Source organism: Sebastes fasciatus, chromosome 16, assembly GCF_043250625.1.
Source record: "Sebastes fasciatus isolate fSebFas1 chromosome 16, fSebFas1.pri, whole genome shotgun sequence".
NCBI classification, from domain to species: Eukaryota; Metazoa; Chordata; class Actinopteri; order Perciformes; family Sebastidae; genus Sebastes; species Sebastes fasciatus.
In genome coordinates, this window is record NC_133810.1 from 9,018,041 (window position 1) to 9,046,022 (window position 27,982).

The 27,982-nt window shown below is 40.3% G+C and overlaps 1 protein-coding gene across 4 annotated transcripts in view; it reads right to left on the reverse strand.

The window, feature by feature from the left end:
- The window catches only part of fstl4 (follistatin-like 4), a 339,103-nt gene that overhangs the window by 189,831 nt on the left and 121,290 nt on the right, over positions 1-27,982 (reverse strand). For all 4 annotated transcript variants that reach the window (XM_074610970.1, XM_074610969.1, XM_074610971.1 and 1 more), the window contains one exon: positions 18,584-18,617. In XM_074610970.1, the coding sequence (XP_074467071.1) occupies positions 18,584-18,617 (34 nt within the window). The remainder of the gene's footprint in view (positions 1-18,583; positions 18,618-27,982) is intronic.

Below are 27,982 nucleotides of genomic sequence, written 5' to 3' on the forward strand. Positions count from 1 at the left end.
AAACAGACTCCTATCAACAAACGTAACTTAAACTCTAACGACGGGAGGATATACTCACCTTGTGATCCTAGCTCACCTGTCGTTAGCCTCGCTGAATTGAACCGGCGAAAACACCGGTGTTACAGCGTCTAAAGTGTTAGAGTGTAGCCGTGATTAACTAATCGCAGCCCTTGGAGGACGAAACCGTAGCTCCAACCATGCGGTTACAGGGCTTCCAGCGAAAAGTCAACGGCTTATCTCTTTTACTCAACCTGCATTCGCGGATTACCTGCCGCGAGAAGATTTAAGGGACATATCTGATGATGACGTGGGCTTATATAAACTACGTCATCCCAGGTCACATGTGACTTTGTTGATATTAAATACTCGACCTGCGCGTGCGCGAGATGGATAACATCCAGTGTTAAACACTGCCTCTGGCAGTCAGGAAGAACGAAATAGAACTTGCATAGCTTGAATATTAAATTCTTAGGCTGATTAATGGAAATGACTGAGTCTAAATATGCAAAACACAAACCCAGTATTGAAAGGAGAAGGTTCAAAAGCTGTCATTTTAATGTTTGAAGCCTTTCAGCTTTAGAAACCTGAAAAACGTATAAATGAAAATTTGAGACTTGACTTGGACTTTTTCCCCAAAAGACTGAAAAAAAAAAAGGTTCTGGCTCTGAGTAGATTTAGGAAGGAAATTAAAAACTCTGCAATATAATAAAGTGGGATTCCTCTCCAAACACACAACAGAATTTTAATGAGACTTCTTTCAGGAACAACAAAACATGCAGAGAGAGCTGGCTCGCAGGTCTGCGTCTAACTTTTCTTTAATTAGTGTTATCAGAAAGCAAAGTTGGGCTGATTACTCTGATCCCTGCCCTCCTTCAACCATCTGATAAATTTGTTATTTCTCGCCGCCCACTCAGAATGACAGCTGAATTATCACTTAGCTCACCGAGAGACAGCTCATTCAGACACAGTCAAAATAACCATGCTAGCCACAGCCGGCTCCATCTGATTTCACACTATACTTGCTGCTCCTGCTTAGTATGGCAAGTAGCAATTTCATTACAGATCTCTCTCTCTCTCTGTGTGTCTCCCTCTCTTTCCTCTCACTGATGTCCTTAACCAATGACACCCTAATTCATTCACTGCCCTATTTCCGTGGGCCTGGGGTTTCGTCGCTGATGCATTTAGGGTGAAGAGCCTCTCCTCCAGGGCCCGGCCGTCGCTCACACACCTGGGAGTCTGCCCCACTATTACCCATGCTATTTGCACAAATTGCTCCATTTGTGTTTGAATATGAAATGCATTTTCTCGAATATGACTGGAGACCGTATCTATCCCCTAAGAGAGCATTTGAGATGTGAGGGATATTTTATTCATCGGTGTGATTGCCTCTTCATCTCCTCTCCGCCATTAGCTGTGAGGGAAGTTTGAGGAATTTTATGTGTGAAATTGTATGGATCCTGGATTGTTATTGTTCAACGGATCTCAATTGGTCCTGTGTAAGTGGTAGGGGGAAAAAAATCCCTAAATACCATGAAAGAGCACACAGAGCACTCAATTTAATGACATGACTGGAATACTACAGCTGCTGCACTACCGGTAAATCAGTGGCCTTTAGAATTTCTTGTCTTTAATCTTTAATGTTCAGATAGTGGCTCTTAATCTGGACACTTACATACATGAGCAAATGAGCTGTGTGTTTTTTGAGGTAATGAGGTCAGACGATGATAAATATTCATGGTATTGTACCTATTTGTATAAGCTTTTCTGTGTTTCATGATTCTCCAAATCCATGATTCAATTTCACTTTTGATTTTAAGGTAACAATTCAATTAAATTTTCGTTTGCCATTGTCAGACAATGGAGTCTTGATCCGTAAAGATCAACACATCATTGGTTTTATGCCTTGACAACTGTCATTTACACTTTTAACAAAAAGAAGATGCACTAGATGGCAGGAGGGAACTTTACAACAGCTAGAGTTTCTGAATGCACCATGACATCCCTGTCAGCACCTACATGCTTTACACTACGGCGAGCATGAACCCTGCTTTACCGTACAAAGTGGTAAGTAAGTACACTTTATCTCAAAGTGCAGCTGCAGACTATCAGTAAGACCCGCTGTGTCGTCCTTAGCTGCAGACTACCAGTAAGACTCGCTGTGTCGTCTTTAGCTGCAGACTACCAGTAAGACCCGCTGTGTCATCTTTAGCTGCAGACTACCAGTAAGATCCACTGTGTCATCTTTACCTGCAGACTACCTGTAAGATCAGCTGTGTTGTCTTTAGCTGCAGACTACCAGTACGATCAGCTGTGTCGTCTTTAGCTGCAGACTACCAGTAAGATCTGCTGTGTCGTCTTTAGCTGCAGACTACCAGTAAGATCTGCTGTGTCGTCTTTAGCTGCAGACTACCAGTAAGATCTGCTGTGTCGTCTTTAGCTGCAGACTACCAGTAAGATCTGCTGTCGTCTTTAGCTGCAGACTACCAGTAAAATTTACTGTGTCGTCTTTGAAGTGTTGTTGTTTTATCCTTAGGACGCACGCAAGTATGCGGGGGCGGAGAGAAAAAAAAAATAGAGAGAGAATCACCACCAATTCTTCTTTTGATTTCGATGGTCGAAATCGGAAGCTAATTTCTATCGATTTCTGATTTAGAATCAAAATCGTAACACCCCTAGTAGATAACGTCCTAATCTTCAAAAAAAAAAACACATATACAAAAACAAAGAGGTTGCTAAAATATGGGACTGGGTGATGGCAATTTAATATTTTTATCATTGACTTAAAGTAAAATGTCATAATGATATGATATTATCTTGTTATGATATAACAAAGTATCTGTTTCTGATGTAATACATACAGTAAATAGAACGCAGTTCATTGCACTGGACATCAGTTTGATAATATTATATATTAAGATATATTTTAACATATAATATGAATTGATATCATAAAAACTAGCCTTATTTATATCATGACATAGCCCTCAACCAATTCACCCAGCCCTAAAAAAAAAAATCTGGATTTACCTTGTTGTTAGCAACACAGAGATCCACCCTGGAATATCACAGCCTTTGGTCTACACCTTTACTTGTAAATTACATTTGTTAATGCGTGCCATAGGTGCACAAAGGTGCTCATGGTTGTTGACTTTAATGTTAGAACACAGCCTTCCCTCAGGAGACTTCTTTTACAACCACTTCTCAAATGCAGCGATTAAGAGGAGGAAAGGAAGTCAGTTTAGATATATGATAGAGGTTCAGGAGCACAGGGATGATGGCAGTAATGTATAAACGTGTTGATATATACATGCATATATCATGTATATATCAACACACATCTATATATATATATACATATATAGAGATATTTAAAATGTAAGGCAAACCCAAGAAGATGAATAATCATTCAGGGTTGACAGAGTGGTGATGCATTATAGCAAGCCACAATCATGGCAGTAAGAAATAGAGATATAAAGATAAAGAGGAGGGCAAAGAGAGCAAAACTAAAACTCCTCACACAAAATCCATTCTGAACTTTGACATGCAACGCTTATCACAGCTGTCTGATCTGAGATGCTTGGAAAAGATCATGCAGAACTCCAACGTACAGTATGTACTCCACATTCAAATCAACGAATAGCTGGCTTCGTTTGGCCAAGTAACCCTCCAGGCAATGATGGTGAGCGCAGCAGCTACTATAATACCATGATAGAATATGAGTACAGGATTTCTCACAGATTTAAAATATACTTGGATCGTTCAGATACAGGAATGATACAGATGAATTTGTAGTGAAACTAGTATTACCGCCTCGTGGTTGTATGCCTCAGCCAACCAGCCAAGTTGCAGTTTTCATTCATGTCTCTCCAAACTGTCATCACTTCATCATAATTAACATATGATTTCTGGAGTGTTTTGTGAGGTCACAGTGACCTTTGACCACGAGAATGGACCGGATGGACGTGATGTACGGACAACACGAAAACATAATGCCTCCAGCCCATCTATCGCCGGCGCAGAGGCATAAAAACGCAGTGCAATATTCAAAGGTCAAAGCATGCAATTTAATACTATTTCAACTAATATCTTATTTTATTATTACTTGGTTATGAATTAAATTGTATTACTTTTAATTGAGTGACAACTGAAGCCCCAATAGCTTCCAACCAAAGCTTCAAACAGCGTAGCTGCATCAGGGCTGAGAACCTGAGCTACGAGACAGTTAATCATCTGCTTGATCATAATGTATTTGCTCATAACAGCACTTATCAGCAAAACAGGAGAAGAATGTTCGACCTCTCCTGCCCGGTGGGGGGGTTTAATTATGAGGGAAAACCTCATAATATGAGGTGATTTAAAAATCTGACATCACAATTAATCTTGTGATGCCTACGATGACCTACGACCTTTGACCCCCGTCTTCCATCACACCAGAACCCATGGCCTTATCACATTACATATGCATGATTCTAGTCACCTTTTTGGACACCGGTACAATCCTCAGCTTCACTATGAGGAAAAAAGAAGTGCTTATTATATTTGCTATTATTGGTGCTGCACTGCCCCCCCGACACTCCTCCACCCCCGATAGCTGGTAGCTGGCTGCCCGAGGCATTTTACATTTAAATTTGTTGAATAATAAATTATTCAGTGATTTAATTCCAAAGAAAGTGGCAAATATTTCTGAGAACAAGCAACACACCTGCCTATAGCCACGGGTGCCATTTCCTCACCGACTTCTTTTAAATTACATCCACAACAGGATTCTCATTAATCTTCATGCATTTCAAAAAGCTTCAGGGATCATAACACATTTTTTAAAAATAGATTCCTGTATATGCTATGACAATGATCAGACAATCCTGGGAGTCCATGAGTTTATTTCTGTGGACTCTTCTCTGCGGGAGATGGGTATACAGTACAGTTTGTTAAGATCACAATGTCTGTCGCAGCAGCTACGGTGCTTTTATGTGCCGTCTTGTCGCTGACAAAAAAGGGAGTGAATGTCTGCAAAGAGCTTCAGAGAAATCTCAAATTGCATATTGGATTCTAAAAGCACACCCTCAAAAGGCAGAATCCTGGCAGAGCCGGCTCGCTCATGCTGCCAAAACCCGGACAATGGTAATTGCTTGTCATATTTAGGGAAATTATGTAGGAAAAACAAATGCTATATTAAAATCTTTTTTTTTTTTAAATTCAAAGCCCATTTGATTCATTTTCATCTCACTCTGTTCTGGCAAGTTGCACTGGTGTGATCGCTGTCTCGAGTCCTTACTGACTCATTGCTTTTAATGTTGTCTCATTTATTTCATCTTAGCCCCAAGCTGCACTACGCCTGACAGAGCTCCCACTCTGTTCCAGAGATCATTTTCCAGGACTTTTTCAGTGATGATCTAGCTGCTATGACAGAGAGGGATCGTGCCGTATATACACTCATATGTGCAAGTGTGATTTAAAAGACGTGCAGTCTATGGCTAAAACGTATCTATGAAATCATACATGTTTAGAAACTGTGACTAATATAACAATAAAAACTGCCACAGAGATTAATATTTACATTTGAAGGATAATATAACTTACATTATTCTGAGTTTCCGCCATTTAAGTTGTAATGTCATCCAACCTGACGTGACTTGGGAGTGTGTTCACAGCGTTTCCACAACATAAAAGCCGCCTATTCAAAATTCTCTCGTCCCTAAACTACCATTTGAACGTTAATAGGATTCGGATCATAACTTAACCCTTTCAGATGGCAATGTGATCCGTTTTTGGGAGCTCTGACAGATAGCCTCACTGTTCATTCTCAAGTAAAGGAAAATGGGAGAATGTTTAAATAACTTTCCAGGACAAATCAAGATTTTCCAGAACATTTGATATTTTTCTATTTTTCCATGTGTTTTCCATGACTGGAAAATTGGTCAACTCTTTTCCAGGTTTTCCAGGATACATGGGAATCCTGCCTGAGTATCTCAAATGTCTTCCAAACTGACAAATCATCCATTTCAAAACAATGATACCAACTCTTAAAAACTGCTGAAAAGCACAATATGAAAATACAACTCACTGACGGTTCAAAAAAAATTTCTGATGTCGATATATCGGTTGATACTATGCAGTGGCGGTGAACCACTGGAGAATGAATATAGGGGGAAACACTGTCTGAGGTATATGAATGTATTTAAGAGTGAATGTGTTTACTCAGTCATAGAAATGTGACCTGACAGCGGCTTATTAATATTTCCACTTCCCTGGGGGTATGCAAATACACCTTGTCCTCTGCAAAGTGCTACGGAAGACCTTGCTGGTTGAGATCCAAATCACAATAACTTATCCTCAAACTCCAGCAGGCATATATGTCCTGTATATTAATGTGTACGTGGGGCTGTGTGTGCACCCCGGTGTGTTTGTATATATATATATATATATGTGTGTTTGTTGGAGATGGGAGAGAGGGCAGGCGCAGGAGCAGAGAGACAGAGCATCAGGAAAAGAAAGAGCTGAGCGCAGAGGCATATAATCTGAATTCAAAAGCAATCATTTTTGTTCTCAGCTCATAAAGCCGTCTTCTGTTGATGGGTAAGGCAGTAAAAATCATGGGGATGAAGGTAAAGAATGGATCTGAGAGGGTTTGCGGTGATGCTTGCACTCACACAGCAGCAGCTGGTATCACCCAGGATTTGACCCCCAGTGAGTTGTATGTAAAGCATAAGCAGAGTTACAGATGATTATACAGTAATTAGACTACATAAAATGGTAAATACAGTAATCTGCTTCCTGTCTATTAAAGGGGAAACCCCTTAATAAATCAGACGACAAATTAAATTTGACAGAGATTTTGGACACAAGTCATTTGTAATACATAAAAGATTTGTTAATTATTTGATATACAGAAAATGAATCAGCTGGACAAAACAAGCCAGTGAGGATGTCGCCTTGGGCTGTGGGAGACTGAGACATTTTAGAGACTAAAGGATTAATCAATGAATCAAAAAAATACTTAATTGTTAATGAAAGTTATCATTAGTTGCAGCCCTATCAACATGAGATTAAGATCTTGGCAGAGCCAGCTGCTGGCGGCAGTAGGGCTGGGACGATACACTTATCTCCTGATTCGATACTATCACGATACTTGGGTGCCGATTCGATAAGTATTGCGATTCGATATTACAATTTATTGCGATTTTTGTTAACTTTTTTAACACTACAACATGAGAAAAAGTTGAATCATACATTTCTAGGGACTTTTATTTTGGAAAATATATAAATTAATACAGTAAGAATGTTTGATTTTCAGCATGTATGTAGTCAGAGATGTCTTGAAGTCAAATATATCAGTTATTGTCAGGCATTATTTATAATTTTTTTTCCAGCAACCCAAAAATCAAAGAATAAAGACATTTCCCTCACAAATAAGTGGTATTTTATTTTTAATGTATAAGGGACATGTAATGTTTTATACGACTGGTGAATATAATCCAATCAAACTTATTTCCATATATGTATATACAGGACCGTTTGTTTACACCAGACGTAGTCACACGTGTATACTTCTACTAACTTTGCTAGGTACGTCGCTTGCTCTTACGGTCAGCTCCGTTCTCTTTATACATCCATAGTCAGCTCCATCGGGGCCGTTTAAATGCATTTAATATAAATGTCCGTATATGGGTGCTCTACAGTTGTAGCGTCGGCTGATTTGACCACGGAGATTCGAGTGACGGCTGACCGCACACCACAATACGATAACGAGTTAGCATGCAGCTTTAGACATGATGTCTAGCTCTGCTTTTCCTGGCAATGTGTGAAACCCAAAGTGTTTCCATACTTTACTGTATGTGTAATGTTGGATTTAAAAATGTAATGTGAGAGTGCAGGTCGTATCCACATAAACCCTCCGCCGTTTTCCTGCTTCCGGCACAATTCTGGCATTCAAAAATGAATTTCAGAATCATAAATATCGATACATAGGTGAATTGTTTTTTTCCCCCTACCCCTAATAGGCAGTATAGGCAAACGGTAGAGGTACCAGGGTACGGTAGTGACAAACAACAACTGACAGATAAAGAAAAACAACACTATTCTTTATCAAGACACCATAACTCAACTAATTAATTTTGGAAGGCTATAAAAATATATCTCTACAAGTTATAGATAGAAAAGTGTAATATGTGGGTCAGAATTTGTGGTGAAAAATCAACCCGCGGAACCATGTGCAATATTTTTTAGAGGCATGCAAATAGCTGTCACATTAGCCGTGTTTTCCCGAGCCAAATAGGAAATCATTATAATGCAGTGATATATCTTAGGCTTATTAAAGATCAAAGGAAGCTGTGGGGATTCTCTTCTCTTATCCCTTCGCCGGCACGTCTTTCTGTCTGTTTTCACTCTCTGTATCTGCACTTCAGCATGTGTGTGTGTGTGTGTGTGTGTGTGTTTGTGTGTATGTGTGTGTGTGCTTGTGTGTGTGTCCAAGTAGGCCCACTGGTGCAGCTTGGCCCAGTCAGAGTAAAGTGTTATCCAGAGTGCCACCGTCAGTCCCTCTTAGTCCCTGGAGAGGCTGTGTGCCCTCCTTAAGCCCTTTAGCGGTATCTGCAGGCACGCTCAACACGGAGCTTACACCGCTGCTACAATTCCCTTTGTCTTTGACTTTCAGACTTTTTTCCTGACAAAAAATTATCACAGCGTGAAACTTTGGCTGCCTGTGAATTAGATCGGAGAGGAAATGAACCATCATTCTGATCAAATTTAAGTTCATGACGACGTGAAAATTGTGAGATTTATGGTGCAAATCATAACTTCACTCTGGAAGATATTCTAATTTTGCAACCGCGTCTATAAAAAGGTGGGTTGATTTTAGCAAAGCCTGTTTCATTTTACTATTCTGATTAAGTCCTCAATGACTCAATGAACTTTTCGCTTTGTAATCTTTATTGCTCTACAGCTTAATGAAATCACATTTCACAGAGATTTACGATGTGACTGAGATAGTGAATTACGGTGAAAATGTATTCTTTTTGCACATTCTAATTAAGCAGGATGTCCCCAGGTTAGTAATCTACACGACAGTATCTCACTTAAACTGGCTGTGAATCGAGACCTTGTGTGTATGAAGTGTGAAAGTTAACATTTAGACCGACAGCAGACTATAATATATCGCTTTACATCCCAGCGTTGTTCTTTTAATTTACGTTGCTTCGGTAAGTGAGAAATCCATGACTGAGAAAATGTAAATGTGGGTGGGTTTGTTTCTCACCTAGTGATTTAATGATTTCCTTCTCAACCTTGAATACAGTTAGAGGTGATAGCCTCAAACTCTATCACTTCTTCAACTATACATCTGCTCTGTAATTTTCTTTCCTAATCCTCCTTGCGCTGTCTAAAATCCTTTAGAGTCTGAGTGGTATACAACTCATGTCTTCAGCTCATGTATGCAGTAGATGGGCTACAGGAAGAAAAACCTGTCCTTGGGTATACACTGACTTTTGGATCAATAATGTATTCAATGACCACTGAAGCCAACATTTTGCCTGTTTGCGTGTTGCTTGAATAAATACTGATACATAATGCTGCCTTCAAATCGTTAAGGTCGTGTGTACCGTGTTCACAAGAAGAGTATGGACGCCCCACTCTTCTGGTATTCATGAACTAGGAATCAGACATTTTTCTGAAGGCTCAGAGTTTACGAGTTGTGACGTGTTTGCTGATGAATTCAGAAATAGCGAAAGCAGTTTTTTTTCACTATCTGGCAATAAATTAGTACAACTTATACTAATGCATCAGCGGCATTTGTTTGCACAACCTGAAGGTCTCCGATGATCTCACTGCTTCACATTACAGGGCTGATTTACAGTTGGAATTGCAACTGGACAGTCTTTCCTTCGAATGTGTTGGATCAGACCTATTTCTTAAGTCTTGGACATCCGGTCCGAATGAGTTTGATTTGTGAAGTTTTCTATCAAGAAGTCCAGTTGGCATGAATGTGGATTGGACTTCACCCCACTGAACTGGTACAGTGTTTTTATCAACATAGCTTTCATTGTTCATTTGGCTACACAAAATTTATTTTATGATTATAACGGAGTCACCAGAAGAAGGTATTGAAATAACGAGGACATAATCACAATAAGCATTAATTCTATGTGTTGTCATTGGCTTTTCCAAATCGATGATGGGTATACATCTGGTTGTCACTCTTACTATTAAAAAAATGTGGGACTATTCATTCCTATTTTGCACGGCACTATAACTCCAGTTATATCTGTTTTATTCAATTTTAGCGTATTTTTATCTTCCCAATTCCTATTTACATTTTGCATTTTATACGGTATCATCTACTGTCTCTTTTATATCTTGTCTTAATGTATTTTTATGTCTTCTGTAAAGCATTTTGAATTTCCTTGTGGTTGAAAGATGCTATCCAAATAAGCTTGCCTTGCCTTCAACAGCCTTTCATATTCTGTCTTACTGCATCTGCCTGGCTGTAACACATGTAACCTCTATCACTTCCATCAGTTCAACACTGCTTAACACATCACAATCCCATTTCCCTCAACAGCCTTCATACAACAGATACCTGCGATAGACTGCTGAAGACATTAGCTGTTCTATTTAATTAGTAACTGGCCAACAGCCATCTCTTCCTCACAAGAGCATCCATCAACATCACCAGCTGTTTTTTCATCACATCAGAGAGACATTTCCTACAAGAATAAGCCATTAATTAATTGCTTAGAGCTAATTTAATATCCACAAGTTTGTCTTTCCACATTTTCTATGTTTACTTGGGATACAGCAGGTAAATGTCTGTAGCGAGGCAGCGGTGGAAACTTTTAGCACCAAGGAAAACAACATGTTAAACAACAACATCTCATACCATGAGTGTGCTTTCTCTCTCTCCTTTTTAATCCTGTCTTCCATAACTGTACCATTTTCTGCTATGCAATGCCACCCCCCTGTCCCCCCTCCCTCCTATTCTTCTTCTCTTTTATCATGTGACAGGTTAGCTATCAGGAAGCACTCTGACTGTGGAGGCATCAGCAATTTCTGTTGTCAGTCAGTGTGGTCACATGGTTAAAGCAATTCTTTGTGATATAGATACTGTATAGATGGAAAGCAAAATACAGTTGTTCCAGGTCATGATGACTTCAGGAAAATGTCCCCAAAGACAACGTTGGAAGTGTGAATCACAAATGTTAAATATTAAAATCAGGGCTGTCAAAGTTAAAGCGATAATAACACGTTAATGCAAATTTATTTTAACGCCACTAATTTCTTTAACACATTAAAGCAACTTGTGATTTTTAGGTTGCAGCGGCTCGGTTTAAAAGCTAGAGTGACTGGTATCATATGAAACTAGAAAAACCTCAGGAATCCATTGGTACCAACCATGTCATACTAGCTTGTCGCTAGGAAGGATGAATATCGCTCCAAACTGACGTAGGAAAAACTGGCATGGTCATCTTCAAAGGGGTCCCTTGACCTCTGACCTCAAGATATGTGAATGAAAACCAGTTCTATGGGTACCCATGGTCCCTTCTCCATGTCTCTCCAAATCTATTGTTTAGTCTTTCTCTCAGGTTCACCCTCTGACACAAACATACTGGCCACCTTACTGTTTTTAGGACATGACAAAGTAGAGACGCCGCAACCATCTGTCGCTTTCAGTTAGCATTATAAAGCTATAAATAGCCTCATATTGTTTTGTATTGACAGTGAAGCAGACAGGCAAAGTCTGTAAAAGTCAATATGGTAATAGGTCACAGCAAAAGACAATTAAAACATCGGATTTGATTGAGTAATTAAGCCAGGAGATGACTTTCAAGCTAACATATCTTCCTGCCCCCTCCCTCTTTCCAGCTTCCTCCACTCGCCTCGCCTTTTCCTCCTTCCAGCAGTCATTTGCTGCTTATTAGAGAGTCTCTCTGTCAACCTTGTCCCATCTAATTCTCACCCAATTACAATCTAAATGAACCACAGGACTGCTTAACTTGCTTTGCCTCTTCCCATTGTTTAATTTGTGACGGTAACAAACTCTGATTAGGCCTCCGCAAAGGTTCATAAATTAAGCACTCAAAGCCGAATTAATCACCATTCCACGGGAAGATAAATGGGCAATATTCAATTTTTCCATATGGATTTCCACTGACAACAATAACACCACTGTGAAAAGAGGAACACTCAGTGACAATGACTGCATATTTTCCAGACGGTGGCATTTTGACCAGGGACGGCTGTGCATCACCAGCCAGTAAAATGTCACTTACTGAGAATTTTCTGTCTGAGCTAGCTGAAAACCTTCAGATGCAGTAAAGCAATTTTCACTAGTAGCATCTGCATTCCAGAGGTAAAACTGGGCCAATTTGATTAATGTCATTGTCTCAACATGAGGAGCGTCGCCGCCACAATAAAAGGTTTGCCACAGAGGGAGAGGATGAGTGAAAATAAGAGACACACAAAATGGAAGGAGAGGTAGAGCAAAAGATAAAAACATAATATAGGAAGAAAGAAAAAGGAGAGGGTAAACTAAAAACCAGCCAATGGCAGTGGAAACAGACAATCCCAAAGAGCTGCACTGATCATCGTCCAAGGAAAAGGAGAGCAAAACAAGAAAATGAAATGCAATTGCCCGATTTTGACAGTGGATCTAGTTTAGCATACAAACAGGCAGCGGATAATTAGTCTCAAGAGGAAAATCAGCATTCACTAAGTGGGAAAAAAGGCTCACAATATTAAAGCGGCTGTCCTCAAATGACAGGGCGGACACATTACAGGCCTAACTGCCGGCTGGTGGAGACTTTCACCCTTCCCTCATTTCACCTTTATCACATGGAGCGATACATATCTTACAAAGCATCATTTATTAAAACCATTTAGTAACCAAGTAGCTTAAATCATTTTGTTGATGCATGCAACTAGGGTTGTCAAAGTTAACGCAATAATAAAGTGTTAACGCAAATTTGTTTTAACGGCACTAATTTCTTTGACGCATTAACGCAACTCGCAATTTTTAGGTTGTAGCTGGCTCAGTTTTAAAGCCAGAGTGAAGATATGAAACTAGAAAAACCAAAGGAATCCATTGGTACCAACCATGTCATACTAGCTTGTCGCGAAGGAGCGTAAATAACACTCCAAACTCAAAAAAACATTTTGGCGAGGAAAAACTGGCATGGCCATTTTCAAAGGGATCCCTTGACCTCTCATCTCATGTGAATGAAATGCCTACTTTATGATAATCACATGCACTTTGGGGCAAGTCATAGTCAAGTCAGCACACTGACACACTGACAGCTGTTGTTGCCTGTTTGGCTTGAGTTGGAATTGTTATGATTTGAGCATATTTTGTATGCTAAATGCAGTACCTGTGAGGGTTTCTGGACAATATTCGTCATTGTTTTGAGTTGTTAATTGATTTCCAATAATAAATATATACATGCATTTGCAGAAAGCAAGCATATGTGTCCACTCCCATGCTGATAAGTTGACAAATATCCTACAACAGATAAAAAATGGGATTAATTTGTGATTGATCATGATTAAATGTTCAAATCAATTGACAGCCCTACATGCTACACGAACAGCAGATTTATTGTCAGGATCGCGATTATTGTTAGGTAACTTAGGTAACTATGTATTGATAACAGGCTTAGTATTTTACAAATTAAGAGTTTTTTTCATTCAATGAACGTAGGCATGTTTTTTTATAAAAAAAAGCGAAACGACAATGGGCAAGTAATGTAATCAGTGTATGCCTGAACACTGGGAGCAATTAAGAGCATCAGTACTTAGTAAAACCCCTCTATGAAAACATGAAATTCAAAAATAGCCACTAATAAAGCCTACCAAACCATAGGCTGATCACCTCACCATGAGAAGATTGCAAAATAAATACACACAGAGCAACCACCTCCTCTAAAACAGTCCGAAGACGACATCATGATATGTTAACAGATAACTGCTGGTTGATAAAACCTGCTCAGGTTATGTGGCGGTAGGGAGCTCAGACTGAAGCCATTAAATGCCAGGCATTAGTGAGATATAGCACTGCATTTTGCCGATTCCCCGGTTGTGAATAATATTCTTGTCAATTATAGTATGTGAGCAGTGCTGCAGAGCCTTTTGCTAAGCTATGCACCTTATCTTGGTATGCTGATGCTGTCATCCAGACAAAATCAGGAACACACAAATATGTTCACACACGACATGCAGAGAATAAATGATACCATAGACAAGCTTGACAAAGACAGCACATGCAAAGTACGACGAGCCCTCCTGTGTGTCTGTTGTGTTTTCTCCTCCTCCTCCTCCTCCTGGCAGTGCAGGTTGTTAGTGAGCCTGTAGAACCACAGCTCACTCACCAACAAACTGTATAAATTACAACCTATAAAAATCTGTTTACATGGAGAATATTCACAGAATAACCATTATTTTTGTACCAAGCAAAGTAGGATGGATGGGGTGGTTTTCATATAATATATACTGATCTTCACAGTAAGAAGAGATTGCACTCTTACTGTAATAATCGGGTCTGTGGGCTCTGATGTGGCCCTGGTGGATATCAATAAATACTTTTGTACTGTATATGCACGGAACCTTATCTTCTAAAGGCTACTGTATACTAGTTACATTACAGCTTATAATATCACAGTGCATTCAATAAAGCGTTTCTGAATTAATTCATTTGACACTTGTGCATTCTAGCTGATCTCTAAGTCACACTACGTCCGAAAGCACCGGTTGAGGGTTTCATGCTGACACATCTAACACATTCACCATACACATCATTAACACCGTCAAACACACTGCTGATGTAAAGAATGACTGTCAGCTATAATCATGTCATCGTTATCACCTTGTCCATTGCAATTATCTCACTCTGAGACCTGACTCACATCAGTGAGCAGGAAGTGAAGCGTCTTTACCATAGAGTGTATGAAATATGGACGTAGTCCACGTAACGTCACCTTTCTTTGGCTCAGTGGTGTGTGCTCATGAAGAAGTTGACTTTGGGACTTCACCGTCGGTGCATTTGTCCATGTTTTTTTCCATTTATTTCATTACGAGCTGTGTGTTTTGTGTTGTCTGTTGTTTACACGGTTAACAGGTTTTTGAAAATGTCAAGTTGTCGGAAGTGCATTGGCTGCGTTCGACCAATAACCGTACACTACGTCAATCACGGTTCCTCTTGTGCTGGGTACCTACTCTGAAATAGGAGCTAAATAAAGTCCCCTAAAACAGCGTTTTAAGAACTACAATTGTTCCTAGTTCTTGCATTGCTGACACAATTAAAAGGATGGTTCTTAGAACTAAGTTCTTAGTACTACAAAGTTCCTCCACTCCGAAAATGCCGTTTCACTTGGACTTTAAGCTCTGGAGACAAATCACATACATCAAGTAAATCCAAAGCCATGACTTTTAATCCATTGTTTTACTCTTCTGGTGTTCCCATAAACTTCCTGTGACTTCATACTGAAAATGTTTTCTGCCAACACATGCTTATATGCTACTGTACAACAAAAGCTTATAGAGAAGTGTTTTTTTTTTTGCATTTAGCTCCTAGTGCAGAGCTATCTTTGTTTGTTTTTATCAGCCCCATCCCCATCAATGCTGGTGTCCATTTCTATTCTACATGCACATATGTCCGCATCAACATCTGTGAGGAAGGGGGGCAGAGTATAATGAAAACGCCTGTCATAAAAACACCTCACATTGCGGGATGTCTGTTACTGCAGCTGAATTGTAAGAGGCAGGTGAGGAAAGCTCACATACCAGGAAAAGCAATTATCACTTAGAAAGCTACATTTCTGCACATAATATGATGCTAAAAAGAAATCAACTACCAGACATCCAGAGGTAAAAATAAAAAAAAGACATGCTGCACTAGATGCTGAATACTAAACATGAACAAAAGAAATCCTCTGGGGTCATGTTTAGGTCGAATAGAAGCAGGCACAGAGAACTGTGCACTGCAAGCAGAGAAACAGCGCTTTACTGTGGAGATGAAGACAACACATCATAATGGGCCTAATGCTTACAGAGGAAGTCACTTGTCAAATAGGAAGCAGTCAGCCCTGGAAATATTGCTGTTACAGTAACTTGCACACAAACCGCTCAATCTCACTGTCACGCACTACACTACAGCAAAATACACAAAACAGCAGGCAAAGAAAAACGTATATGTGAATGCTTAGGCCATACACGACATGGGGTAAAAAAAAAAAAGGCTTCATCTTCATGAGTGGTGCCAATGCAGCTACATGACAACACCTTTCACGACAACTCAAACTGACATCAAACAATTGAAGTGCCGGGAGTAAAACAACCAAAGGATATACAACACCACTGCTGGTTGCCAGATATGAAATGTAACAGTTGAGACCATCTTCTCTGCAACAACATGTACCAACCAAGGACTTCTGACACCCACAGTCCTTGATTGCATTGACAACAATAGTCTTGGGCGGTATCTGTTTTTTCATACCTTCCTGACAAGAGTTGAAGTTGCCGCTATTTTCTGGGCTAAGAAACTAAGCCACAGGAGTTGTAACATTTATTCACCGACAAATATCCAAAACTGTACACACACTGCACTGCTACGTTCACAGTTATAATGTTACCAATAACGTCAAACTCTCTCGCCCCTTCTCTCTGTCTCTCGAACCGAACACTTGCTAACATTACGGGCCGCCGGGCTTGCAATACACTGGCTGGTGGGAATCAATCTTGTCTCGTCACCCCAAAATAAACAACACATTCTCACTCCCAACTCGTCAAATACTGCTGCTTGGTCAGTGCCCCCTCGGCATCCACCGACGCAAGAGGTACCCAAGAGAACAGACGCAGCCTGTTGTTCGGCTTGTTTTCAGTGCAGCACCTCAGCCTGGCGGAACCAGCCCAAGAGCTAAACAGTCAGTCATATTTGGCCGCTAGCTACCTATCTTGGCAATTCCACCATGATTCAATACCACACTACTTACAGAATATGAGCCAAACAAAGTTGTCACTCATCTAGTGATAGCATTATGCTTTCCTCCTTTGTGACAAGAACATGTGGATGAAGCATTGGGTTGTTCTATTTGACTCATTTACATTTTCTATGTGCTTCATAACGTTACTACTCCGCTGTTCGTTTAGGCTTTAACCTCTCCTCAGTGAGTCCGGGACTTGCCGCAAGTCGGCTAATGGTACGTGTCCTCAGCCTCCGTGCTTTCCACGCTCCCCATTCATTGTCTATGTAAGCAGCCGTGCAATGCCTTCTGGTAGCGTAGCGTCACGTTTCGAGAGACGGAGCGTCATGACGCCCGCTCCTCATTTGCATAACATTGAGGGCTAGTCTACTTTATGTAAATCACGGGCGTCCGACGCGACTCGCCGCCTCTCGAAACTCCCGAGAATCTTTTAAAATAAACATTGTCGATCCAAAATAAAGACAGATTCAGCAACTGCGTGGCTTATTTCTCGCCTCAAATGTTTTCAGAAACACATTTCGGTGAACTATTTTCGTGAAACAAGAGAGGAAAGTTTCCAAACGAGCCGCCATACTGTTTACGGTTTGAAAGCTGGGAGCAGCAGCCCACGGCAGTAAAGCCTTCGTCCAATCAGGTGGGGACAGCCTGTGTCTAGCGACAGCCCACCAAGCATCCAATGTTGGGAAGCGTCGCATCCCCTCGCGATAATAAACGCCCTCGTGGACACGTACCATTAGTTTATGCGAAAGTCAGCCCGCTACAACGATCACTATGGCAACGGTACACATAAAAACGGCCGCCGCTCTGACCATCCCGCTGGTGAATGTCCGTTCTACTCCTAATTCTGTTTCTGCGGGTATGATGCCCTGCTACTTCCCTCTGCTGAAGTCTCAGCAGCCAGACTTCTGTGGGGGTTGAGAGTCAGGAATGTGACTAATCTTCTTTATACGGCATCAACTGTCTGAGTGTAAAACAGCCCGAGGCCCAAGCCAACCAAACATTACTTAATCATTTCTGACAGGGGACTGAAGACAGTTGACAGCTGAATAATTATTCACCTGACAAATATATTTTTCAACTTATAGAAGGGTTGTCACTTGGAATGAGTGATTTCAGGTGCTTCTGTCGGTCGAGTTGGGGAAGAATGGTAGGACATGGTGGATTTGCTATTGATGAAAAATCCTCCTTTTTTAAAACTATGCTACTATTTCCTCTCAGATGGTGTCGAATGCAGCTGAATAGAATGGCTGCCAGTCCCACAACTCATTTGTAGATTATCTCTTGGCATCCACTGACAATTGAAATGCTTTAATCTGACATGCTTTCAAACACTTACTCTGAGGAGAGTAGAGCAATAAATGCGATGCAGTAACAAATAGGATTTTTCAGATTGTCACAGTTATATCATCACCAGAGGTCTCCTCCATAACAGGCTGCGTGGTCCGCTTTATGAGAGCCATTTAGATTTGAATTACTTCCCAGCAGCATTTCCCAGCCATCAGAAAACCAAAGTGTATGCCAGAGTAGCAGCAGAAGAAAAAAAAAAGATTTTGTCATGGAGCACAACATGGCATATTTTGAAAAATGCTGTTTGGTTTGAACACAGTAAGTGTACTCACATTGATCGATGTTCCCGTCTGCTTTCCCCTTCTCCTGCAAACAGAGAGCACACACAAAAGTGGTTATTACAGGCTTGGAGGAGTGAGAAAAAAAACCAGCCCTTTCTGCAGCTTTTCGTGCACCATTCGTTACTGCGCCTTTTCCTCCTTCCTGGGTTCAGAGAAAAGACGACGACAGAAAACAAAGGTGAACAGACGGAAAGAGAATGAAAAAGAAAAGAACAGAGAGACAGAGAGGGAGTGAGAGAGAATACACAATCTTGTTTGATGACAGCAGAGAGACGAGAGGACCTTTACAAAGGCGGATCCAAGAGTCAATTCAATCACCCTAATTGGAAATACACTTCCCAACAGGCTGCACGGTGGCAGTTGTCACTATATTGTGCTGGAATGTTTATCAGGATGTCAAACAATTGATACCGCAAGGATAAACTCTGATTTATTTTGTCAGTTCTAACTGCGAGTTAGGTGTTATTGACATGCAGCTTCAAATTTATCTAAATAAATGTCACTTTCATTCATGGATTTCCAAATACTCTCTGTGTGTGGATGTGATTGGATGACGAAATGGAGGACAATCATGTCCAGCTGTAGTAGTATTAGTAGTAATAGTATTTTTGCTTGGAATGCACATCCCTAGTTGGTACCACTGGATTATTTAGGTTTTTTCTAGTTTCACATGATGCCAGTATCTTCACTTTAGCTTTAAAACTGAGCCCGCTAGAACCTCAAAATCGCAAGTTACGTTAATGCGTTGAAGAAATCAGTGGCGTTAAAACAAATTTGCGTTAACACGTTATTATCGCGTTAACTTTGGCAGCCCTAATCGTTATCCATAAGTGCAACAAAATCTGCCAGTGAGGAAGACAGTACAAGTAAACCACTTGAATAAAAGAGAAAATGAACCTGCAAAAATGCAACGTGTTGGACCGCTCTGCCAACAGTCTTCTCGCTGCCCCCCTCTTTATCTACACCTGGTTTGTTTTACACAGCCATACAGAGCTTGTTATGTTAATACAGAATTGTTAGAAACAAGCTAACACATTTGCTATTTATTCTGCAGATGGTAAAGACTCTAAATATTGGTGTTGTAAAATGTATCATATATATAATATGATATATACAGTATAATAATATATATATATAATTGGTTATTGTATCAGCCTCAAAATAATGCATAGCAGAACTGATGATAAAGCCAAGCAACCGTTTCACAAGTGACAAAGAGAAAGTGCTGAGGATGTGGAAAGAGAGGAGAGTCGTCCTGACCTGCAGCATCACTGAGCAGTGACAGGGGCAGATAAGAAACTGTGAGACTAGAGTATATTCTGGCCCCCTCTGAATACTATATCAGATTAAATCATGATGTGGCAGACAACAGGAGTGTGGATATAAAAGTGAAAGGTGAATGGAGGTAAGAAAAGTGATGACAAGACGTCCTGCATTATGAATTAATAATGATGAGAATGGAAAATGTTTGGTTTGAGAAAGCTCTGAATAGTTGGACCCAACAGCTTTCTGCTGAAATTCACCGCAACTCACTGGACATCAAGTTTTGTTCTTGTTGTTAAATTTAGTTGGAGTCCATGTATGTGTGTGTTTGTGTGCACAAATTGACCCTTCGCTAAGCCCCGCCCCCCGCTGTCAGAGCTACCATGGAACCAACACTGCACTCCCTGCATAAATAATATCATTTTTGGAAAAAGCAATTTCAGACAGTAGCAGACAGAGGGGTTTACAATATGCGTTTGAAGGCTATATTGAGGATTTCAAACTGATTCAGCAGCGAAAACAGGTTAAAAAAGATAAAGGTGGAAGCTAATGCCTGCAGATCACAGTGTAAAAGTGAACCACCCTATCAGCTGGTGATCGAGACAACCATGACTAGCTCGAAATCGACAAACCAGCCTGAAAATGAAGGAAATCTGAAAGGATTGCATGAAAGTAAAGGCACATAAAGGCTTCAAAATTCACAGGTGGGATATTTATTGATGTATTTTATGTCGTAGAACAAAACGTTAAAATCAATTAAGCTTGTGTTAACCACATACCTTATTTCAGGCATCTAACTAAAAACCCATTCAAAAAACACATTGACTTGACGAGAGAACCGGAAGTGCTAAAATGCGAACTCATTTCCGGGATTCAGGACTTATTCCTGTAGCACTCTATAGTCGTCGCTACGCTATGATTGGCCAGTCTGTGTTCGAGGGGCGGGACTTAGCGAAGGATCAGTTGTAAACATATTGCTGTGCACTGTGTGCTTGTTAGCCACTGATCACTTGTGCTTGTTACAGCAGTGTGAATGTCGCCCTGCATAAATGTATCTGAACTTGAGATGCAATTTAACGTACGCTGGCAAAACAAAGATCGACATGGCGTTTAAAAATAGAACACACGCAGGTCTTCGAATGCAACGCACGCTTCTGAGGCAGCCAATATGTGGCAGCAATTGAAGTGTTGTGACATTTTGCATTCTTGTCCCTCAGTGTGGATGTCACCGGTAATGAGGCTCAGTGATAAAAGATGTGTGAGTCTGTGAGGCCCTCTTGGCGTCCCAGGAGACCGAGAGCCTCACGAAAAACACAGCAGTTTTAGTGCCTCCTGTCACTGCCTCCTTCTTTGTCTCTACATCTCTATCCCTCTCTCTTTCTGCCATCTGTCCATCTTAATTGCAGACGTGCTTCCTCATGATGGCAGGATAAAATTGAGTGTGCTCATCAGCACCGCCTTCCATCATCTGGAGTGCCGCTGTTTGATCAATTGATTAGAGAATCAAACCAAGCATAGAGGTGAAAGAAAGGCTAGTGCCTCTTTCTAAAAATACTGTCCTCTCTTTACCGTGACTCTCCAGGGTTCTTTTTGTCACATTCCTTTATATATTCAGCTTTATGGGACTTTTACGGAGTAAAATAATAGTTTAGTAATAATCAAAGACACTGTCACTTGATAAGGCAAAGTAGATGGGTTCACACACAGTTGATTAGGAGGCGGATTGTATTTGTATCACAATGCAACGACACTTTCAGTGGGTGGAAAAAATGTAAATAACTAGAAACTACCACCAGGATTTCATTTGAACAAATAGGGCAAACCCACTGGGTTTCAATTAGAGGGGATCTGATGCATTTCTCTACCATAAATCCTCTTTGTGATAGAGGCTGATTAGATGGGTGTGTTTTTACATACAGCCTAACTACCCAGTGCAGTTGGGATTATGTGATAAGATTATGAGAACAGTAGGGATGCTGCGAGATGCATAATAGGGAAGACAGGAGATTCAACAGATTCTAACCTCTTGAGTCTGAGGTTGTTTTAGTTTTACTTACTCTCCCTTTATTTCCCCTTTTATGGCATAGTCACTACATGTCTCAGGCATGTCACATATTGTTATTTTCAGGACCGGTTGGGCTACTCAGACATGCCATCAATTGGTGTTTAAGGTAAAAAAAAAAAAGTATTTTAACTAGGGCTGTTAAAGTAAACATGATAATACCTCTTTATCTAAATTTGTTTTATTGCCACTAATTTCTTTAACGCAACTTGTGATTTTTAGGTTGTAGCGGGCTCAGCAATAGTGAAGATACTGGCATTATATGAAACTACAAAACTTAAGGAAACCATTGGTAGCAACCATGTCATACTAGCTTGTCGCGAAGGATGCTAAATAATGCTCCAAACGTATGCTTAATTTTGGCGAGGAAAAACTGGCATGGCCATTTTCAAAGGGGTATATACACATACATTTGAATTAAGGTAAATTTTGAACTAATAACAAATGTGTGATTAATCGCGATTAATTAATCAATCAAAAATAAAATATTTTAATTATTTGACATCCATCATTTTAACACAATTTGGATCCAGAGGGTTTGAAGGGATTTAACTACCTCACTACCTCCAAGCAGTAAGTCATAATGCACTGAAGGAAAAATGTGCCAACCATATTTTTAAAGTTTGTTTGTAACTCACAAGTAGGTCTGTATCAAGCAGCAGCCCTGTTGCTATGGTTACTTGTCATTATACCTTGTGTAATATTTAGTGCTGTTACATGATTTTAACAGATTCATGCCAGCCAATCAGAAACTAATATTTGTTTTGTGGCTGTGGCATAACTTGGCAAGAGTTGATGAACCTAGATTTGTACCTTTACTGCATGGCTTCACATACTAAAAGAACTGAATTAAACTAAAACACCCTCCAAATGTCATGACGGTGTATGTCATTGATGTCAAGTTTGCCTACTTCATTGGGTTTTGTGGTAGCAACAGAGCTTAAGTGTACAAACTCCAAAAAGATTGTTATAGCCTCTCGAAAAACTAGTACAAACAAATCCCTGAGTGTTACATGCCTCCATATTGGATGCCATTTAAACACCCACACAAAACAAGAATCTGACATCGCTGCCACAGAGACTGACATTTTATGGGAATGCAGTTTGAACAGCAGGGCAATTCAAGCCAAGATGTGTATGTAACAAAGTGTGCTTGAATTGGCTTTTCCTCCCCACCTTGCTCACTCCTATGTGCTGCTATGCAGGCCCTCTTCATTCAAGGACCCATATGTTTGTATGTGCCTTTCTCTCTCTCCATCTCGCCCAACAACAAAACTCTCTGCTCGAATTAGCCGTCTGTATGCCAACACAGTGTTGCAGTTTCAATATGTTTGTTAAGCAGCAGTTATTGTCTGATATGTGGAGCATATTGATACTTTGACCTTTTTAAAGATACCGTCTGATTAAGATGAAGAGGCAGCCAGAGGAGGAGCGGGAAAGGAAAAGCTGAATCTATCAGTGTCTGTTTTTGCAAAAGTTCACCTTTCTACATTTAATATTTATTCCCTGATGTCTGTTGCTTAGAAAGAACAGACCTGTCTTATCTCACAGTAATTCATCAGTGCACCGACAACATACTCAATGAGCTAAAATGAACAGGAGCCAAAAAACACTGGCAATGTATGCGAGTAGTAATACCTTCACAGGCGTAACTTTGATGAATCCTAAAATAGAACAAATTCCAGCTTTTTTCTCTGCATCATTAGCTGGAGTGGTTTCATGTTTTCCAGTGATGCTCACTGGCACGATCTGTCCTCCAAACATCTCCATTTATTCAAATTTGTCCCTAGCTTTCCATGAAAAAAAGTGATAAACAACAGCTTCACAAAGTTTTACACGTTTGATATGCCACTAGATACAGCACTTGTTAATGAATGTGCTAATCGCCTCTCTACAGAAGGCACATAAGAGTAAGGGGAAACAATTTGCTATTGCAATGTAACCACAACCACCTTCACAAATAACCTCAAAAACCAATAACAATAACTCATTTCTGAAAATGTCATGGAGATGGTTCAATTATCATCATGTAACCAAACGTTGGAGAGGGATTGTGATCTCTGAAACCTTTTTTATATGTCTTAAATTTCTTGTTTTTTGCTCGGACAAATCTGGGGACTTCTTGTGAACCTCAGAGTAGAAGACAAGATCAGAGTCAAATAAGAGGGAGATATTTTCACTTAAGAACCATACTGACCTTCAAGAGCAAATAATAATGCTAATGTCTAGACGATGCAATGGGCCATCCATTTGATATCAAGACAACATCAGCGTCACAGCAGAGACGTCTCAGGGGTTTGTGCTGTTAATGTTTGGTTATGATATATCACCTTAATTCATCTGTGTCCCCATTATCTTGACTTTCCCCTAACTCCCATGGCCCAATTTCACCCTCTTCTTTGTCAAGAAAATCCCCATTAATGTCTCTCATTTCATATGTTCTACTCTGCCTACTCCTTGTCTCTACAAGATCAAATACAACTTTTTAACTAACTTTTTATTGTTGTGTATTTTTTAGGGTTGTCAAAGTTAACACCACTAATTTGTTTAACGTATTAACGCAACTTGCAATTTTTAGGTTGCAGCTGGCTCAGTTTGAAGATGCTGGCGTCACATGAAACTATACAAATTAAGGAATCCATCAGTACCAACCATGTCATACTAGCTTGTCTCAAAGGAGGCTAAATAACACTCCAAACTTGCGCTCAATTTTGGCTAGGGGTCCCCTTGACCTCTTACCTCCAGATATGTGAATGAAAATGGGTTCTATGGGTACCCACGAGTCTCCCCTTTACAGACATGCCCACTTTATGATAATCACATGCAGTTTGGGGCAAGTCATAGTCAAGTCAGCACACTGACACACTGACAGCTGTTGTTGCCTGTTGGGCTGCAGTTTGCCATGTTATGATTTGAGCATATATTTGTTATGCTAAATGCAGTACCTGTGAGGGTTTCTGGACAATATTTGTCATTATTTTGTGTTGTTAATTGATCTCCAATAATAAATATATACATATACTTGCATCGTTCCATCTGCAGCAGGTAATCAACCTTTTTTCACATCAGACATTTTGACTTAAAAGCACAGGTGAAAATAATGTTTTTAAAGATGGAGTTCTGGTGTGAAAAAGGTCTATATACCAGGGCTCTACTGTGCGAGCACTTCACTGCTGGTGAAGAGTGTGAATGTGAAAATGTATCTGGGAGTACCAGTGTGAGTGACTCTGTGTTCTGATACCTGGTTAAAATGACAAACGTCACCGGCAGCAGCTGTCGGTAATCAACGTTAATTCTGTGAGTAACTTAATGAGAGACCAAAATTAAACCTGGCTGCTGTTGGCTGTGTGTGTGTGTGTGTGCTCTCTGCAGCCGGTCAAGGTTACCGGCATAATAGTACTGAATCACAACCTCCAGGATTTGGATAAAGTAGTCCACTAGTTTGTGCACTGTTTAATGTTAAAAAAGACATGAATTAATGTTATTTTTCAGAAATAAATACTGTGCCTCTAAAGTAGTTGTGCCCTAATTGTACCAAAGCTGCCACCAACCCAGTGTGGATTCGTCAACACATTGCAGGCATTCTGTTTGCTCTGCAAGTATCCAAATTGGCCTCCAGGAAGTTGACAAGAGGTCAAAATCAAAAGGCTTTCATCTGGACTTTTTTTTGCTTCATTTCTCACTCTTGTTTTTCCAGTCTGTCACACCCCTATACGATTCTATTGTTCCTCTGTTTACATGTTTTGTTTTGTTTTGGGGAGGATTTTAGAAAGAAAAAAAAAGAAAAAAGAAAATCTGGCACAACTTCTTCATTCCCGACGGCTTTGAGAATGCATCCTGCATAATCATGTGAATTCATGGATTCGTATGATTCACCCCAGGGTCGACTTTAAATTCTGGTGCCAATTGACAGCTTTTTATGTTCCAATTCTGGACAGATAGACGGAGGAGGGGATGCCTGGGAATTTGTTTTTTTGCGTCAAGGGATTTCAGGGGATAGAACCACCAGGGCAAAATTACATTCCACAGCCTGCTGCCAACTTGGCAAAGCCCGAAGTGAGTCAGACTTAGAACAGACCACGGGGTGTACATGCTTCATTTCACAAAGAATTAGGAGGACCGCGGGGCTGTGTGGTATGTGTCTGTCTGTGCGTATGTCTTTTTGACAACCTGCTAGGGTTTTATGTTTCTGTTATGCAGAGAACATTTGTTAAAGGCTTCGTTCTTGCTGGCCTTTGTTCAAAGGGCAAGTCTTTTTTTTCCTCTCTTTAGCTCGTGAAGCTCTTGTGTGCCATCGTGATAAATGCAACGAGGCGAGCTCATTCAGAAACCTGCCAATGATTGTTTAAGCAATTATCTCAAACTGTTGTAAACACATGAACAAACAAAAGCTGGGTTTAAACATGACACACAAAAAAACAGTAGGAGATGTAAAGCTACTTGCTTGGTGTTGTTAGTTGTAACCATTAAGATCGTACAATAGACCAAATTAAACAGAGCAGGTGTGACATGTTAGATGCACAACAAACACCTCTCGGTAGGCATTCATCCGCCATTGTACTTTAATCAAACTGAATGTCCAAACTTCGCCCAACAATGTTTCTGTGCAGAGCTGCATGTGCAAAGATGGCTGTACTAAGACACATCATCAGGGAGTACAAACACAGACTGAAACTTCTGTATTTTGCAACCAGAAGAGAGACAAGACGGTGGAGCTAAGTACAACTGAACTCAAATACACTGTGACAGGGTTAAGTTTAGTTAAGTACCAAGAAAGAAAAACACGTAGCGACCTGTCAATCACAAGGTAGCCACGCCCTAAAGCACACCCTGTTTATTTTACTCTAAAGAACCTGACACATCAAGGCGAGGGCGGCGGTCGGACAATTTGGGGCCGTCGGTGAGCATCAGTGGGCCTATAGTTTGTCGGCTCTAGTCTGACCGTGTCAGAGTTTTTTCGGTCGATTCAGCATGTTGAATTGGCGCTGGCGCCCGTCACTGAGAGAAATCACTCTGATTGTCTATTTAGCTTAAACAGATCAGTGCACGTGAAGAGAAACAGAAGTGAGTGTCAGTCAGTGGCCTTGACTATTATGTTAAAAAGCAGACACAAATAAATTGTGCATTATATGAATTGAATCAGACAGGATTCAGTAAGCCTTTTCATCTTGATTATGTGTGTATGACAAAATACCCAACACAGTTAAATAAAACTACAAATTACTATATAAACACTGCCAACTAGACCTGACCTGACCTATTACCACTTAACCATCCCACTGCAAGATAACTAGACAACCCTGTGGCCCTATTCTCTCAACTGCCTCAAGGATAAAACAGAGGTCCTGCCTCACATATAAAGATACAGCTCAAACAATGGTGGCAGGGTTACACTAAAATCTGTTAGAGTTAGAGATATTGCATTACATTTATTACGATCGCTTATATTCAGCAAGTACGTTTTCCATAAATCTGTTTCAGAGTGTGTCAAAGACATTTAATCTATAAACAGTGCTTTCATATGATTTAGTGATCCCTGTGGTGGCAATTTGGAGGTCCTCACCTCTTCGTCAAGAGGTGTTGATTGCACTGTATTACTAAACACAAACTTGGCACGACGAAATTAGACAAAGATGATTTATGTCTGTAGCTAGCTGATCATTCTGTTGCTGATACATTTCACACTAATTGTTTCATATTATGATATATTTTGCGTCCAAATAACAACAGCTTAACACAACACAATCCTCTATGATGTATTAAATATGTATTGGCTGTACTGTAAACCCAGCTGGTTTGCTGGATTTTAAAGGGACTGTTTGTAACTTCTTACACGTATAAATCCATCCGGGTCGGTGTCCCATGCGCGCTCGCATGTGGCTACGCTGTTCAGACTCAGACTCCAACACAAACTACACAGAAGCACCAAAACCGCAAAGTTATAGGTTAAAGGTTTTGGTGCTTCCGTGTAATTTGTGTTGGAGTCTAAGTCTGAACGATATTTTTTCTTTGTTTTACATATCAAAGTAACATTCAGAGTGCCTCACAATGACACCATCGACATG